An 18,102-nucleotide genomic window follows, 5' to 3' on the forward strand; every position below is an offset into this window, starting at 1 on the left:
TTCTGTGATTCTGTCCTGCTCAGTGTTGTTTCTGCCTGAAAGGAGGGCTCAGGAGCATTTCTCCTGGGAATGCAGAACACCCTGGTCCACCATAAGTAAATGACCAGTTAATTTAATGTGACAGGTGTCTAATATATTAGAATAATTCTTATTAATTGCTCTGAAACACAGCACCCTGGTGACATGCAGAATGACTGCGAGCAGCCTGTGAAATTACCAATTTCAGTAGTGGGGCTTGCAAGGGTACAAAAAGTTTCTGAATAAACCTGTCTGCTTATTGAATACTCCAGCTCTGTATGTGTAAGCGTGTATTACCTCCATCTGGCTTCCAACCTTAGTTTCAGCTGTCATTTAAAAAAAAAAAATATCTTATTTGAGTATTTTCTTAATTTTTATGTACTATTCCACAACACCATCACGATTTATTTTTTTCCAAGCAGAGTTAGTTTAGTACAGAGCATAATGTGGTGCTCTCACTCATGCTCTGGTTGGTTCTGTAAACATTACTTACAGAAAGTATGAAGCTTCTTTTACCAGGAACTAAAGGAACTAAATGTGCTGAGAATAAAGGCTTCTGCTTATATAATTCTGCAGCAAAATGTCCAAGAAGGCTTTTGATTGTTTAAACCTTAGTTTTTTCTTCCTTCTGTGTCTTCTCGGTGGAAAAACTTTTTTGCACGTTTGCAGAGCCAAGACCTTAAAGTTCTGAAGCACCAGGTGAAGAAAGCAATTTCATGGTTCATGCCACTGTTAATGTTCTGCTGTAATCTCCAGCGAGCAACCCCCTTCCCTTGGAGTTTGGGATAATGAAGGGTTTAACTTTTCGGTTCCGTCAAATTAGTTGTGGGAGCGAGGAGAGAGGCCCCCTTCCCTTTTGGTTTTGTGGAGATTGCCTGCACAGACAAATAAGTGAGCATTACAGGTGATTCTTTCTCTGCACGGAGGTAGAGAGGTTCCATTTATTGCCATCAAATGCATTAAGCTGGAAGTCAAAGCCCTTAGCTTTTTGCTTGCTGCCAGTCTGGACCAGAAGACAATCAAACCATAAGGGTCATTTTCTGCATGAGCTAACCTTTTCCTCTCTTATGGTTTGAAGCCTTTGTTGACAATGAGATGCTCAGTGGGAACATTAAATTAACACTTCATATTCGAGGCTGTAAATTTACTGGCAAGCTGAGGAAAAGTCAGGGAAAACAAACACTCCATCATTTCTGCTTCATTTAGCTGCTGAATGGGGACACTCTCACCTGCAGAGAAAAGAGGTCAGGGCAAACAGGGATAATTTTAATCTGACTCTCAGCCTAGTCTTTAGTGGCAGTGGATTGTGTTGCATTCTGTGCTGAAAGTAAAGGTGAGAGTGAGGTGAGAGCAAGAAAATGGATAAGTACTATGTGAAATACTTAAGAGACCTTGTCGCAGGCAGGCAGGGACGGATGGCTGGGCTGGTTACTACGGAAACTAGCAGGCTAAATACTATTAATTTTGCAAAGTACAAAATCAGTGGGCTCTCAGATAATGGCTGCATTAAGATTTCCTTGTGTCGGGTGGCAGATAACACTCAATTCCTCTGCTGAAGGTTTCAAAAGTAAACTGTTTTTCTTTCACTCCAGGGTAACAGCGCTGGATGGGGACTTGGCCCACCTCAGGTGTGAAATGTCTCCTGCCTCTTTCCCAGGTCCTGGGGATGGATGGCTTCCGGGGGCTGCTGGGCAAACACTGCTGCAGTGCTCACCAATGTCACCTCCTGGCATTGGTGCCCCACTTCCCCAAACACTCAGGCTGTCTTGGAGCTGTTAGAGGGCTTTGCCTAATTCTGACAGCAAGTGAATGCTGTAAAATTCTGTGGAAAGGGAAACATTCCTTCTGGGAAGGTGCTTGGAGGAGAGGAGGAGATGGCTGAAACGATTCACGTGTGATCTGCAGCGTTTCTGTTTGCTCGTGTTGCTGGATATCCATGTTTGTCAAAAATCCATCAGTAAAAGGCCTTAGATATTTTAATTATCTGGTTAGGGAGCTGAAGGGACCAGAGCATCCCTGGGGCACAGTGGGAGAGCTGGCCAGAGGGAAGCAGGGAGCTGCAGAGAGGAGGAGATTAAGCATCTGAGGAAGTGACAAGGTGATAATAGAAAACACTTTCAACAGTGTAATCCTTGACATGCAAGGACAAATAGGAATGCTTTTGTTCTAGAATTTAGGTTAACTTCGGGTTCAGGAGTAAAACTTGCAGCAGCTGGCTTACACCCACAGCTCCTGGGGTGCCAGCTGCTGGCTCATTGCTGCTCACCTGGAGCAGCCTGGGCAGGTTCAGGGGGGCTGAAAGGCACAAGATGCTTTTCAAAATTCTCTCTTCCTCCGGGTCATACTGGGCTGGCTTTTCCCCTGCTGCAATGTCCCCAGCCTGTCTGTTCACACCAAGCAGGCCGGAAGCCTTGTTTAATAAATTTCTTACAGCACTTCAGAGAAAGCAGACTCCAACAAGAGGGCTTTGCAAATCAGGCAGTTTGCATGGGCACACAACTCGTCAGCAAAGTCTGAGACAATGAGAAAAGAGACTTATGTGGAGCAGTGACATGTTTATGTTAATTAGAGATGTTGTGGGGAGTAACAGTAAAGGGAATGGCAAAATGAAAGTATAATAAATACAAATAAAACTTTTTTTTCTGTCAAATGGCTTTCTGATGAATTTGCAGAGAACTGCAATACCATACAGCAGAGCTGCAGATGTTTTAATTCGCTTTTCCCACCTGCTGACAGGCTGGAATAAATGTCTGTTTACCTGAGCTTGGGAATTCGGGCTCTGAGCAAGGGCCTGTGGAGGAAAAGATGCTCCCCTGAAGGAAACAAGGAGGTCTTAAAAGTCTTACAGCAAACTGAGAGGAGGAAGAGGGTCAACTAACTAAAACCTTTCTGAAGGTAGCCATGTGTTGCTGGGAATACTGTGCAAGGCTTTTCCCTGCTGCCATGAAAAGGGCGGCTGTGAAATAAACATCCACAGACCTGAGTGCTGGGAGCCAGGCTAATGAATTCACAAATTGTTAGCAGAGTGGGGGTGCCTGACATCCTTCCTGAGGGGGGCAAAGGCATGGCAGCACATCCCCCCAGCACGGGCATTCCTGCTGGTGGCCAAGGAGATGAGCTGAGGTTCCTCAGCAGCCGTGCTGTGGGAGGGGAGAAGAATGTGCGAAGGGCACTGGGTGAAATCATATGCTGAGTCCTCTCCTGGGGCTTTGGTTGCTTATCCAAGAGAACTGCTGTTCTGGAAAGTCTGAGGGGACCGTGTGTCCTTTCTGAAGCTCAGTAGCTGCTGGTGGCCTCAAACAGTGGCAGCTTCTGTTGGACTTTTACTGCTGACCTTTACTCCTCAGAGCTCAGCGAGCTCCTGGCCTGCTGCTGGGCACAGTGCTCAGACAGGGTCCTGCCTGAGTTTCCCTGTAGGAAACTTGCCCTGCTCCAAGCTGGCCAGTAGCCACTTGAACTTGTTTATTAATTTTGATCAGGTTGTCTGGATTTACTTTTTGTTTAGCTTCCACCCCTATGGTTTAGGAGCAGGAGGGTTGGCACACGGGTTCCTGGACCTGGCTCAATGTTTGAGACCCCTGAAGAGCAAAGAGGAGCAGCAGGGTTTGTCCCCCATTGTCCTGGAGCAACTCTTTAATGGGTGCAAGCACAAAGCTGCAGGGATGGGTGCTCCTGGCCAAGCCCAGCAGCTGCTGGTGAGCTGCCAGACCTCAGGGAATGTCTGCCTCCCAGGAAGGAGCCTGGGCTCTGGCTCTGGGCTCTTCTGTCCCAAGGGATTGCTGGAAGAGGCAGGCATGAGGAGTGAGGCCAGCAGAGCTCCCTGGGTGCCCTGGCACTGGGATGTGTCGTGTGGGATCTCCTTGGCATGTCTCTGAGCAGCCCTGTAATCTCCTGTGTCCGTGGGGCTTACACCTCCTCATCTCCCCTTGGGGACAGAGCAAGAGTGGCTTTGCCTCTGTGAAAATATTACTATTTATTTTACTGGCCTCTTAAAAGGCACGGTTGAAACATGGAGTTCTGCAGTTGAGAAAATAAAGAGGATCACACACAACCTCCATGTACATATGGTAATTTTTAGTCTGGGTTTATCATGTAGGAATTATAAGATACTGAGTAGGAAATAAATCATAATGTCGGGACCAAATGCCATTTTTCTTTCTTGGTGTGATTTGCAGCATCCCAGTCACACAGATTTCATTCCCTCTCAGAGGGTTCTCCCCTTTAATTGAATTATGCCCTGACTAGCAAATGGGATTCATTCTTTGAGATACAAGGAAATTACCATTTGATGAAACAATGTGTTATTACTTTCTCACCTGCACAAACATCCTTCAGGAAAGCTATTATGCAGATATCCTTGATTACAGACTATTGTTCCTTTTGATCTCTAGCATCGTTTATCATAACAACAGTGTGATACCACATGAATGTTGTGCAGCAAGAGCACAGATGCATTTGAACTGTCCTCCACAATTGTTTGGTGGCTATTTTCTTGGAACTTCAAAAGAGTGATTTGTTTCTATTTAATTAAAATGCTCTCTGCTGCAGATAGCCAGTGACAAGCAGATCCTGTATCAGTGGATGGCTTGGTGTATCACAGCATCTTTATTTGCCTCTTCTTGTCAGGGGTGGGGCATTTCAGAATAATTGAATGACCACCAGGAACCCCATTTCCCAAGAAGTTATGAACTTCACTAATCTAAAGTGACAAATATTTCTATACACAAACCTGTATTGCTACCTCAAGTGAAATGGTGAGTATTGCAATTATTGCAACTCCAGATTTGGAGTATTGATTCTTGTAACTCGAGCCATAGGTCTTTGAAGGTGTATTTTTTAGATTTGTGCTGTTATGTGGTCTTTGTCTTGAATTCAAAGTTTCACTTAATTCCTGATTCTCTCACAGCTGAGAAGAAATTGAGAACTTCAAACTTCAGAAGGCAAGTGAGAAGCCAACTGTAAAATCATTACTTTTCAGCTGATGCAGTGGCTCAGAGGGGTAAAGGTTTGTGCCTGAGCCTTGTGTCCTTGGGACCAGCAATATGAGGATGACTCTGTGTATTGGTGGTGTATTGGCAGCTTGTTTGTGGAAGAAATACTCAAGGCAAGGGAGGAGATTTGTTAATTTTGTCCTGTTAACTTTGGTAGTGCAGCTTCTTACAGAGAAATGGTCACTGCCCCTACTCAGGAAGGCTTTTCCTCTCCCCTGTCTGGCCATGTGCAGCCTGGGAAGGGACAGCACCACAGCCCAGCCAACCCTCTGGGAAGTTTCAGATGCCCCTGGGGTGAAGGCTTTGCTGCCAGGGGTATTGGGGGTGATCATCTCCCAGGGCTTTGCTTCCTGGGCTCCTGGAGCTTTGCTTGAGTCCTGCATGGTGCTGAGCACCAGCTTGGCTGCTGTCACCAAGACCTCTGGGGAGCGTCTCTGGTGCTCAGGGGCAGCTCTTAACATGACAGGTTAATGGCATGGAATAAACTGGCCTCGGCAAGCTTGAGAAGGTTTTAAAGCCTTTTTGTGCTCATCCTGCAAATGCATCTAGCACTGCAGAGCCTCCCCTCTGCACAAACTTGCCGGAGGATGGTTCTAGGGGGGGTGAAGAATGAGCAGGCAAACCTGGCACAGTTGGTAACAAAATCTGCCTGGATCGAGGAGGTGCAGGGAGGGCAATGACTCTGATGACAGTAATGCCATCTCCAGTTCATTTACTGAGAGCAGTGACTGCTGATCTGTACCATTGCAGAGCTGATGCTGTTTACAGAAGTCATCATAAATATGCAAAATTGGATGTGTAGTGCATAGGCAGAGAGCAGAGGCTGTGGAGATCCCTGCTGAAATCCCTGGGATGCTGCATGAGCCCATGGGAGAGGCTCTGCCCACTCAGGCTGTGGCTGCCCCTGGGACAGGCCTGTGCCATCTCACCTCAAGCATAAAACCCATGCTTACCCCAGCAGCACGAGAACCAAAAGGAAGAAAGGAAAATAATTATTTACTAATTCAGAGGCTAGTTTCATCTATTAAGTTTCACATCTCTCACAGAGCTTATTACAGCAGATCTCATTAGCTGTGTGGAGTGGGCTGGAGAGGGGCTTCCCTGTGGATGGTGCAGTCTTAGTGTGGTGGGTATCACCAAGCAATCTTCATTTGCTGAGGCAACAGGCTTGGTGCTGATCTACATGGTCCCTTTTAGCACATGCTGGTGTTCAGTGCTGGTGGCTTAGAGCCCCTTGTCCTGCTGGGTGGATTCTGTGTGCTTCTCTGGCAGTCCCCCTTTCCTGAAGAACAAATAACACTTCAAAGCCAAACAGCTTCCCAAGACCATCACTGTTGCATCTGCACTAAAGCCATCTGCCCCTCTGCTCTGGGAATTGCTGTTGTGGCTTCTGGCCTCTTCCTGCCTCAGATCCAGCCCTCTTTGGGCTTGCCTCACTGCTTTATGATTTTCTTCCTCCCTTCATCTCTGATCCTGTCCTTCTCCACTCTTGGCTGCCAGTCTGGCTCTTGGGAGTCCTTTGCCTGTGCTTTAGACACCAAAATCCTGTTACCCTTCCTCTTGCTGACTTCCCCCTTGATGCTTGTGATACAGATCTACAGATGTTGCTCTCAAGGCACTGCTTGCTCCTCGGGGATATTCCTCTGGGATGGCAGATGGTGGTTGACTCTTGTGCAGGTTTGCTAGGGGGTGAGGAAGAGCCTTCTGTGAAGGGATGGTGGCTTCACATCAGTGGAGGTGGGTTGGGAGCCCAAGGGCAGGTTAGTTGTGCTGCCCTCAAAAGACTGCATTGCTGTGGAGATGCAAAAGCCTCAGATTCATCCCAGGCTGGGTAATGGCTTCACTGAAGCTTGGGTTGAAGCACAGGGAGGAGCCAAAGATGGGTATGACCAGGTCCTTCTGCCTTGTGATGATAGTGGAGAAGGGTCTGTGAATCAGAGGCCCCAGCAAGATGCCAGAGAGGTTCTGCAGATCAGGTGAGGTGTTGCACACTAGAGATGTTTCTCTTGGCAGCGCTGGCAGGAGGCTGGTGTGGGTGCTCCTGCTGTGGTCAGGTTGGGGCAGAGGGCATTGGTCACCCTGTTCCTCTGCCAGCACCTCCTGGGGTGAGAGTGGGGCTGGGGGATGCCCTGAGCCTTGGGGCTGTGCTCTCCTGCTCTGTTACAGCCCAGCAGTGTGCCTAATTCCATTACCTATTTATTCTCTCCGTATGTGTTGTGTGTGTCTCTGGCATGTATATTTATATAAATTCTTATTTGCCGGCTTCATAAAATACCCGTTAGGAGTGGGGCTGGGTGGGGGTGACCCAGATGCACAAGAGGAAATGTTTCATATCTCAAGGAGTGCCGTCTGTGCCCCCCGGCAGCCCCTCCCTCCCTCCTATCAGATCTAGGGCTTAATGGGCTTAAGAATTAGAGCAGCTGCTTGGTGCAGAATTTATTGACTGGCTGTGCATAACGAGGGGAATTAAAAACCTAATTGGTGGAGCTGTTCCCTGTCAGTTTGTGAGTTTTTACTTTTCTGGGGGCCTGATGTTCTTAACAAGGCTTCTGGACTCTTCCCTCCCTCCCACCTTGCTATCCTACTTCTCTGCTGTGTGGTGTCTGAGCTGTGGGCAAGCAGGAAGCCTGCCCAGCCCCTGGGGGTGATGCCAGTGGCAGTGGTGGCCACGGTGTCCAGATCCCAGCTGGAGCCTGGCTGGCACTTGGGCTGTGTTGTCTGGCAAGAGAGAGAATGAAAGGCAGATGTGGGGTGCAGAGCCTCACCATGGGTGGCTTCCTATGCAGGGGCATGAGTAAATGTCCTTGCACAGACTGGAGTGTGAACTGTGTCTGCCCAGTGCCAGCACAAAGCTGGAGTGTGCTGTGTTAGGAGAGCAGGAAAGGAACTCACCTGGAAGACAAAGTGTGATTGAAGCATCAGTCCTGCTCTGTGCTGCGAGTCACTGCTCCAAAGGCACCATCATAGCTTTTCCTTTTGATAAATCTGGCTTGCTAAATGCCTCCCTGAATGCCTCACCTGTGCCTCCTGCTTCCCTTTTCCAGCTGTATACATGGAAGGAGGAAATGAGATTTGAGTTTCAAAACTCAGTATCTGAAAACCTTGCTGTGGATTTTTTTGAGGCAGGCATGAAGGGCTGTGCTGCTGGCTGGGCACGGCTCCCATGGGCCCAGACCATGTCACCCCTGTCACCTGCAGGGGACAAAGTTGTGGGGCTGTCCTCTGTGCCAACCAACTCTTGTAGGTGCCCACTGAAAAGGCAGCTTTGTCCATTGTCCAGAGCATCACAGCCAAAACCAAAGGAGATCCTTGCACAGTGGCACCTCAGGGGTGTGCAGTGCTCCTCAGGGTGGGTGTGGGTTACCCCTCAGCTCCTCTCTGAAGCTGGGCATACTGGCTTTCACTGGTACAGGCTGGTGGGCCATGACTTCTTCCTGGAAGGAACTGGTTTGGTTTCTAAATGGTTTCCTCCTGGGCCATCTCTGGAGGTGCTCTGGGGATGAGCAGCTTTCAGAGGTGTGTTCAGTCTCCTTTTTGATGCTGTTTTAATGAGACAGGACTGCAGAAAGAAGTTAAGTGCATCTGATGACCACAGATCCTCCTGCTGCTCCTCACACTGGCTGGAGCCAGGCCCCTGCTTGGGCTCTGCTCTGCTCTCTGCAGCAGGGACCAGGGGAGGCTTTTCCTCCTGCATCTCTTGCTCTGGGAGAAGCTGAATGGGCACAGAAATAGCCTCACTTAAGGCTACTTCTCATTACTACATTAAGTCAACAACCACTTGAGTATCCAAGGATTTTGATCAAAGCTCAATACTGAAAGGGGGGACAAAGAGTGGCAAACTTATTTGACTTCCACTTATTTCCAGAGCCTGTTGAGCACATGGCTGTACTCCTCACCAGAGTGAAGTGTGTTCCTGGCAGAGCAGCTGACTGCTCTCTGCCTCCCCCCTGGCCAGGAGAAAGACTTCTCCAAGAGCTCCAGCCTGCAGCCCCCTCCCTGCCTGCACCTGCTGAAGGAGTGGCAAGGTGGGCACCTATCCCATCCCACCCCATCCCTGGGGACAGTGGCCCTCTGGTGTGGCTCTTCTGGAGGAGACACACGTAGGGGTGTGCTGGGGACAGGCATTGAGTGCTGCTATCAGCTCGGGTGGGAAAGAGCAAAAAAAGCAAATCCAAATTGTTATTATTATCCAAATTATTTTCATGGCTACTTTGCAGAATCTTTTCAAGAAGTTAAGAGTAATGAGTTAAAACAGTTACCAAGGTGAGCCTTAAAGCCTGGGCCCAGTGCAGACTCCTTGGGTGACCTTTGGCTTCAGGGGGGCTTGCCACCTAAATATTTTGGGATTTGGGGCATTTGTCTTGCTGTGCCCAGCTCTCCCCACCTTTAGTATGGACCCTCCTCTTTCTCAGACAGCCTTGCTTGTTGGGGCTGTCTGTGGTCATGCAAGGTACCCTTGCACCAGGTACCACAAAGCTGCCAGCATAGCAGTAAAAGGTCTGTGCATTTTTTACATAGAAATCATATCAGTATTTTGGGTTCTAGTGGAGGCAAGGCTGAGGGGTTTTACTGCAGGTGAGCTTGTTGTGATCACCTCTGTATCTTTAGTCCTCTGCACCTAACGATGCTGTAGTAAAAATAAAAGTAATCTACAGTAAATGTATCCTGGGTACCTATTTCATGATAAAAACACCTCAGTGCAATGAAAATAAAGTGTTAGTGAGTCTCAGTAGTGTCTACAAAGAGGGTACTATCTCCTGAATTAATGTTGGGTCCCCTCCAACAGTTCTCAGTGTTATCTGCAGAAGACTGGTAAACACTAAGGGTAGCAGCAGCTTTGATGCTTTTTTTTTTTCTTTCTTTCTTGCAGGCATCATCCCTTAAAGCTGAACTGGTTATTCATGCTCCTGGTACAGAAGCAGCAAGGGGTGTAACAGGGCTGAGAGGTACTCCTGCTTTGCATTTAAAAAACACTTCTGTTTTAAAAAAAGCCCCAAACAAAAAAACCCAACACTTTTGTTAATGTCTTAGTAACCCTTTGGAAATATGAACACAGAAAGCTGTTTTTGCAGTGTCTGAAAGGCCACTGAGACCCAGGGAAAACCCAAAGTTTAACATGGGAAGTCATGGTGAAGGAAGAGCAGAGCATGGGAATTTACATTCAAGAGGGAGGAAAATGAGGGATTTGGGCAGAGAATAACTGATAGGTGCTGTGAATTCATTAAAAATAGGCTATAAAAGATACACGCCAAGGTTCTGGTGACAGACCAACAAAGCTTTTCCTTCCCCTCATTGTTTATACTGTCACAGGATCCTTACAATAGCTGATAGTTTAGCCTTGTACTCCATGGTTCATTATCTATTATTCTATTTATTAATGCATTCTTGGGTCTTAGTGATGTGATAAACCATCCATGCTTTTCTTTTATGGTTTAATAGGATTCTTCTGAAGCCCCCTCCATGTTTACATAACCTTGCAATTCATGGTTATCTATCAGTTATTTCCTACTTCATGCACACTCGATGGAGCCGAGGCAGTGGCAGTGCCAATTCCTCTTCTTATCCATCAGGGTTTCCATGAAATCAAGTTCAGGTGGCCTTGGGTGGGAGGAGATCCAGTTCCCATGGCACACGGGCCTTGGTGGCACCAGGGAATCTTCTCCATCCCTCTCCAGGGGATTGAATCACAGCATCGTTGTGGTGGGATAAGACCTTTGAGCTAAAATCCAAAGATGGTCAAGGCTTTTGTTCATGAAGGTCTCTGGCTGGGTTTTGAGTGTCTTGCAAACCCTATGGAAGACCTGGACCTGGGGAGGTGCTAAGCTTGACTTCAGTAGGAAGGAAATGGGGATCAGATGTTGATTTGATGCTTTCTCTGGGCAATACTGGAGCTCCCTCTGAAGAGCTTGGCTGTTGTGATGAGCTGCTGACTAGCAGAGATGGGACAGAAACACTTGGTTTAGGCACTGGAGTGGTATCCAGAACTTTTGTCATTAAATACCCTTTGGAGAAGGGAGTCCCAGCATCACTATGGGGCTGCTCCCCATCAGAGGCAGAGAATCATCTAAATATGACACCAACCCTTTATTAGCAATACTGGGGGACTGGATGCGAGACCTCATTTATAATTTCATTCATAATCCCCTCAAAATGAGTTGGTACCAGTATGTGATAAGTGGATTATGTGTTAGGCCCAAGTAAAGCCAGACACAATTAGTGCTTTAATAAACCGGTTGTATGCATTACTAACAACTAAGTCATAAGGGAATTGGTGTATTTACAAACCCTAATTAGTAGTTTGTTACTGTGATACCAAATTTAAACAAATCTGTAGCATCACTGACCATCTGGGTTAGAAATCTCTGTTTTGAATTTAATTAGGAAATAGTTGTGACAGAAAATTGGTCCTTATTAGTTAGCTAACGATCAGCATTCCCCTAATTGAAATGAAGAACTGTCTGTCGGGTTTGTGAAATGTTTAGATTATGAGCAAAGACAATCAAAAAAATATTCTCTCACTTAGGACTTTGTAAGCTGCGACGACTGATTAAATACTGCCCTCCCCCCTGGTATTTTAGCAAATAAAATGCAAATGACAGCTATGAATGTGCATGATAAAATTCTGGCAACTAGAATAGTGCATTTCTGGTTTTGCTTTTACAAATGGTTGGGAAGGGCAGCAGCAGCAGCACACAACCAGCCTCCTTCTGGCCCCTGCTGATTGTGGTGGGATTTGTCCAGAACCCTGGGATCTGCAGGGCTGGGGGTGCTCCTGGGTGCAGACTGTGGGTGTTTAATGGATGGGGGAATGAGAATATGGATCATTTGCTGCAAGCACACTTAGAGCAGAAGTGAGCATCTCAACCTCACGATCAAAATACAGATAGTTTCTTTAAACCCAGGCTGGGGTTCTTAATTAATTTTCACTTCCTCCCTTTATAGTCCTCTGCAGGACTCTGGGTGTTAGGAGTCCTGGTAAGCTTTCCAGACTAAAGAAACATGCACAGGCAATAATAAACAACCTGACCGCTCCTGTTCTAGCCTCACTTGTTACTGAGAAACTGTTTATATGTTGTGACAGACAATGAAGTTTCTGTAGGGGCTTTAAATCACTTAATGTTGAAAGGAATTCCCAGACGGCTTTATCAGTCACTGTGTAAAATTGTTAGAGATCTCCACCAGCTAATAAATTTGATTTGGGGTTTGTTTTGCTGGCATTTGCACAAACCCTCTGAGAACTATAGTTACTGTATTCTTATACAGTATTTGAATTCAAAATCGAAATGCCCGTTCCCCTCTCCTCTGGGAGAGGAAATAAAACTTTGCAATAGAATATGAATGTTGGTTGTTTTTCTTTCTAAGCCTGTGCATTATTATTTGAGGAGATATAGTGTTTGACAAAACCATTTATTTTGTTTCAAATATTTTATTGAGCAATAAAACTAGTTTACATGGCTGCCACATATGGGGATTTGTGCCTGTTAATATGTAAGGGAGATGAGTAAAGAAAGGGGCACCCTGGCCTGTCCCTGTGTCACTTGGTGTCCCTGGTCAGGATGGGCTGTGCTGAGGCTGCTGCAGGAGGAGCATTGCCCCTAATGCAGCTCCCAGGGCCCAGGGGGCAGTGCCCAAAAATAGAGCCAATGTTGTGTGCTGGGCTGAGGTTTGGGTTTTTGTCTTTCCTACTCAACACTCACAAATTTATGGTGAATGGCTCCTTTTCATGGATGTTCCTATCCTGAATGGCAGAGAACCAGTGCTTTTAATCTAGCAAAAGCCCCTGTGAGTGCAGCCAAGTGCAGCTGAAGGCATCAGCAGGGCTGCACTGCCCAGCCCCAGCCCTTCTGCCTGAGCCCTGGGCTCCCCACTGCCACACATGCAGAGCACAAACATCATCACTCAGAAGAGAACATCATTTGTCTTTTTTTTTTCTTTTTTTTTTTTTTTTTTTTTTTTTTCCCTGACTCAGAGGAGCTGGGCTGGGGTTCAACAAGTCTTGCTTTGGTCCCTGTTTTGTTTTGCTCCTTCTCCTGCCCTGGCATCTCCCCAGGTCAGAGCCTCTCATCTGTGAAATGGGGACAGCAGTAATTCTCCTCTTCCAGCTTGGGACTGTTCATTTTATGGGGATCATAGAGAGTAGACAGGCTGGAGTTCCCTTCAGAGCAGTTGCAGTCGTCCTTCCCTTGACCTTCCCAGGGCAGCACACGAGAAGCCAGATGTGAGAGGGCCCAGAGGTGTGCAGGGGCACTGCCCTGAGCAGGAGGGAGGGATGCTTCTCCTACACCTCCCTGTCAGGCCATGGGGATGAGCCCCCCAGGGGTGGCAGTGTCCCCTGGCTGTGGCTCTGCTGTCACCCACCCACAGCTTGAGAGTGACACTGATGGTCTCCAGCACCAAGCCCACCCCTCCACCCCCCTGGAGGAAGATGACAGCTGCCATGAAGCTTTTTGAGGGGGGGATGGAATTTAATGTCCTGGAAAATCCAGACCCCTGTGGAGCAGGCAGAGGATGGGCAAATGGTGTGAGCTGCAGCCACCAGCAGTTTGTGTCATTTGCCAGGTGGGGCTGGAGCTAGAAGGTGACACATCAGTGTCCTGCCTAGTGCCCTTCATGCCACTTATTTCTGGGAGCTGAACTCAGGTGCTCTGGGGAGTGCCTGTGTGTTCCTGGTGAGTGCAGCTGGGACTTGCTCAACTCATTTCAGCATTCTTGTTGTACAGGCTCAGCCCTCCCTGCAGCTCACCCCCTAACGAGTGTTTACTGAAGAATCTGCTTATTGCATGCAAAAAAAGTTGTTCTTTTTCTGGAGTTGCTGCCATAAAACAGCATGTGGGGCTCTTTCTAGGTGGCTTTTTGATATTTGTTTTGGGCTCTAATAGCCTCGGAGGGACTATTTGTCTGCAGGACAAGTTATTTGTAGAAAATGGTCTGAGATGTACAAATATGAGTAAAGCAGGGATGCCACCTAGGCAGCCAGGTGTCCTTTTGGGAGGCTTTTTTTCTTGTTTTAAGAATACTGATGTAAAGGGGAGGTTTGCAGTTGTTTCCTCGGTTGGCACCCTGATGTCCTGCTTCATTGTCTCCATGTGCCTGCCCAGCAGGGATGATGAGGTGGCCGGAGGGCACCTCCTGGCTGCTGCAGGTCTCTGCTGCCACCAAGGTTGCCACTGGCAGGCGCAGGGACCCGTGGCTGGCTCGGGAGATGGATGGAGGTGCAGGTTTCCCACAGCTTGTCATTAGTCCTCGCTGTGGAAAGGCTCAGCAATTCCTATCGGGTGAATTATGTGCCATCCCTCAAAAAAAGTGGGTTAAATAAATGGGGCTAGAGCATGTCCTTTTTTTGCTCTCGGCCTCAGCGTATTGATTCGGACATATTTTCAGGCCGTGAGTAATCAATTCTGGGGTGGATGGGCAGAATAAAATAATTTCAGGCCAAACTCTTGGAATGATTTGTCATTAATTCGCCTTTTTCCGGCGGGCTGCGGCCGGGGGAGCGGCGCTCGGCATCGCCCGGGGCCGGCACAGCGATGTTCAGGGGATCTCCTGGGGCTGCCGGGGGAGGGGGCGACGGGGCTAATGAATGCGCTGTGTTTGCTCATCTTTACAGAGTCACTTATTACCGCTAATTGGGAGGGACAGTTCAAACAAGCACAGCGGAGCAGTTGTGGTGGGAGCGTGACATGGGTTTAAAAGAAGCGGCCGGGGAGGATCGGGCTGCCTGGCCCCGGCCCCCCGAGCCCCGCCACATCCTGGCCTCATCCTGCCTTTGTCGGGGACCCCTCTGGTCCCCAGAAATCCCGGCGGGCCGGGGCGCCTGGGGGTGCCGCAGCTGTGCGGGACTCTTGGGAAGGCTCAGCGGAGGGAAGGAGGGGGTGGCTGCTGGCTGGGCTGCACACGGGGGCAGGGATGTGCTCCGCATTAATGCCACGGACACCGCCCGGGCTGCTGCTCCCAAAGAGCCCCTTTGATTTGGGAGGGCAGCCTGGCGCCGGGGGATGCTTTGTGCCTTCTTTCGGGGTTGCTGGGAAAGGCAAAAATGCTCGTGGCTGCCCTTCTGCAAGGAGATCTCCCCCCAAACACAAACGTATCTCATCTCTCTGAGTTATTTTTACTTTCAAGTGTTCTTATCCAAGCTCGTATTCTTTTATTTATTGTTGCTTTCCCTAATTAAAACCTTTTGGATTACTCCCCTGCAAGCTGAGCGCTTCTTGCAGCTGTGTAGAAATTCCATTTCTATAGCAAGATCCACCGGTTACACTCATTTTTAGGAGAGTAATTTAACGTTACTTGGGGAAAAGAGGTAGGCATAAATGTTTTAGAAATAAGAGCAGTATGGGCTTTGTTTCTCAGCCAAGCTTTGGGTTTATAGTGTTGAGCAGAAAATCAGAATAGGTTCAGAAAAGCAGGTACGTTGGTGGTGAGGGGATATGCAGGAGGGAGCAGCTCAGGCAGGTGGTGGGGTGGGATGGAAAGGTGCCATGGAGGGCTGCACCCCCGGGGGCACCCTGGATGTCATCCAGCAGGGATGGGTTACAGCTGGAGCTGGGTGAAGGTCTCACCAGGTTCAGTGGCTGCCCCTCACGCTGCTGGGACAGGATGGGTGGCATCTGTTCCAGGGGTGTGGGAGCTGGAGATGCTGTGCCAGAAGTACTTGATGCACCTTGCTAGGGATCTGCCTGGGGTGCCCCTCATGCCGGGTGGATGCAGGGCTGGGAGACAGCATGGAGCTGGAGAGAGGATGGAGACTTCCAGGAGAAGTCGAAGGCTCCCAGTGTCCCCAGGGTGAGGGGCTGGTGGAGGTGCCTTGGTGTTTTGCTCACCCTTGGCTACAGGCTTATTGTGAGAGACAGAGTCTGGTTTTGAGTCAGTGTTTCAAAATTCCATTTTGTCGTCTTTTTTTTTTTTTTTTTTCTTTTCTTTTTCTTTTCTCTCCCCTTTAATTTAAAAATGAAGGTTGCCAAAGTGAAAAATGAAAGGCTTGCTTTTTCTTTGACTGAGTAATTCCTTGTAAAAAAACCTCAAACCTCCATGGCTCCTATTTGTAATGCAGGAAGACAGAGATTATGTGCATCTGCAGCCTGATTTTAAATATGCTCTAAAGGCGTATTGTACACACATTGTCACTGAAGAGGATAAACCTAAGGAAACAATCTTAATCTAAGAAGTTAGCATCAACCGCTAAAGCACCGGCAAAAAATTCCCCATGTGTGGCTTGAATTCTAAGCGCCAGTCAAGAGGCATGTGAGCCAAGCCTGCCAGCCAAAGAACGCTCTAATCACATCAGCTAACAAGAGAAATTTTTTCTTTTGCATGTGTGGCGAAGATAAATCGAGTTTGTTTTGCAGCCTATTCTGTTTTAGATTTCCTGTGTCATAACAGAATGAATTTGTTGTTCATTGATACCTTAGTATATAGGTTGTTAGGGATTTTTTTTTTTTTTCATTTTATTTTTTTTTAAGAAGGAAAACAATGTCCCCTTCACTTTGGCATGAATGACTGCATTTATTCCCGGTCCCCTCCGGAAGTCATTTATTTCTCCCCACGACAGCTGCAGGGTCTGTTTGTGTAGGAGGGCTGCAGGCACTTGGCAAGACCCCGGCCCTTCCTCGCTGCCCGTGCCCGGCGGGGCCAGCCCAGCCCAGCCGCTCCTCAACGGCCCCTTTGGAAGGGTCCTGCAAGAAAAAAAAAAAAAACAAAAACAAAGCAACAAACAACCTGCACTTTGCACATCAGAGATGGCTTGGGGTGAGACAGCACCGCATGCCAGGCAGGGTACGGGGCGACTCCCTCCTCCCCAGCCCTGCTCCTGTCAGTTTCAGTTCCTGAATCGCTGCTGAGCTCTAATCACAGATATTTAGTTAATACACGCGCTTGTACGGATGTTGCTCTGCGTTGCAACTTGGAGGTAGCTGCAGTCCGTGGGATGGGTACCTGGGGTATTTTCCCTATATCGAAGAAGAAAGGGAATTAACTTGCTGAGGAGACTTTGGTGTTGGTTCACTGTAGCCTGTGGATGAGTTCGGTGAAGCCAGAAACTCATCCTTGTGGGGTCAGTGTGTTTAAAATAAAGTCAGATAAAATAAATCTCTTGCTACCCCACAAACCCTTCGGCGCACCCCAGAGCAATTTCCTTAAAGAAATTCCATATTTTGCAGGCTGGTGAGATGCCGTGTCCTGTGGGTTATCCCCCCCATTAGACAGCCATCAGGTTCGATGTAGAAACGGGAGAGGGAAGAACTCGTGCTCCTGTTGTGTCAGCTGCAGCCAGGCATCCCCTGCTCTCTTTAGAGATGTTAAAAGCATCGCTTAGCATCCTTTCTGTGACTTCCCTCCTTAAGGTAAGAAACGCTAAAATGGCCTCATTAAAGCGTGGCAATGAACAAGAAAACCCTCAGTAGGTGTGAGAAACTTTAAGGTGTGGATCCATAGCTGGCAAAGCGTGTAATATCTGCAGAGCTGGAGCTGCCTCCCCGGGCTGTCCCGCAGCAGCCCCGGGATGCTGCCGCACACGTTCCCCTTCCCCCGTCCCTGGGAAGGCAAGTGCCTGCTGAGTCTCCCTGGAGCTGGGACCGAATTCCTCCCGAGGTGTGAAAGAAGGCAGCTCCCCCCCAGCACAGGTCCCCCCGCACAGATCCCCCCGCACAGATCCCCCAGCAGCCTTCTCCCTGGCACTGGGGCAGCCCCCGGATGCTGAGGTTGGGGCTTGCACTGAATTAATCTCTGGGTTTCCCCACCCGTGCCCTGGCTGGCAGGGCTGCTCCTGCTGCCCGTGGGATCAGGGCAGGGATGCTCCTTTCTTTGCATCACAGTCCGGGGGCTGCTGCCGTCCCCCTCTGCCTGGTCTGCGGGGAAGGGTGGAGGAGCTCGGGGGGCTCGGCTCGGGGCTTTCCTCGTCCTCCCTACCCGGGCTGCAAACGCAGCAGCACTTCCTGGCCGTGCTAATCAGAAATAATGTGCTGCTTAATAGAACTTCTCCATTAAAAGGTTTTGGAAATAATATATAAAATGAATAGTTCAAACGACTGGGGAAGGAAGGAGGGAGAGAAGGAGACGGGGAGGGAAGGAGGGAGGGAAGGGAGCCCCTGCACACCCA

General features: G+C 48.5%; 1 protein-coding gene across 26 annotated transcripts in view; it reads left to right on the plus strand.

Annotated features, from left to right (window-relative positions):
• LOC139793872 (uncharacterized) overlaps positions 1–18,102 on the plus strand; it is a 70,988-nt gene that overhangs the window by 13,065 nt on the left and 39,821 nt on the right. For 10 of the 26 annotated variants that reach the window (XR_011724851.1, XR_011724843.1, XR_011724839.1 and 7 more), the window contains one exon: positions 17,165–17,347. The exons of 14 other annotated variants lie outside the window; for them this stretch is intronic. Coding sequence is in view for 4 of the 12 variants with exons in the window: in XM_071738759.1 (XP_071594860.1) it covers positions 17,300–17,347 (48 nt within the window). In the remaining 8 variants the exon portion in view is untranslated. Of the gene's footprint in view, positions 1–9,879; positions 9,956–17,164; positions 17,348–18,102 lie in introns of all 26 variants that reach the window. 2 more of the 26 variants (XM_071738757.1, XM_071738761.1) reach the window with 1 other exon arrangement.

The sequence above is a fragment of the Heliangelus exortis genome, chromosome 3 (genome assembly GCF_036169615.1).
Source record: "Heliangelus exortis chromosome 3, bHelExo1.hap1, whole genome shotgun sequence".
In the NCBI taxonomy this organism is placed as follows: Eukaryota; Metazoa; Chordata; class Aves; order Apodiformes; family Trochilidae; genus Heliangelus; species Heliangelus exortis.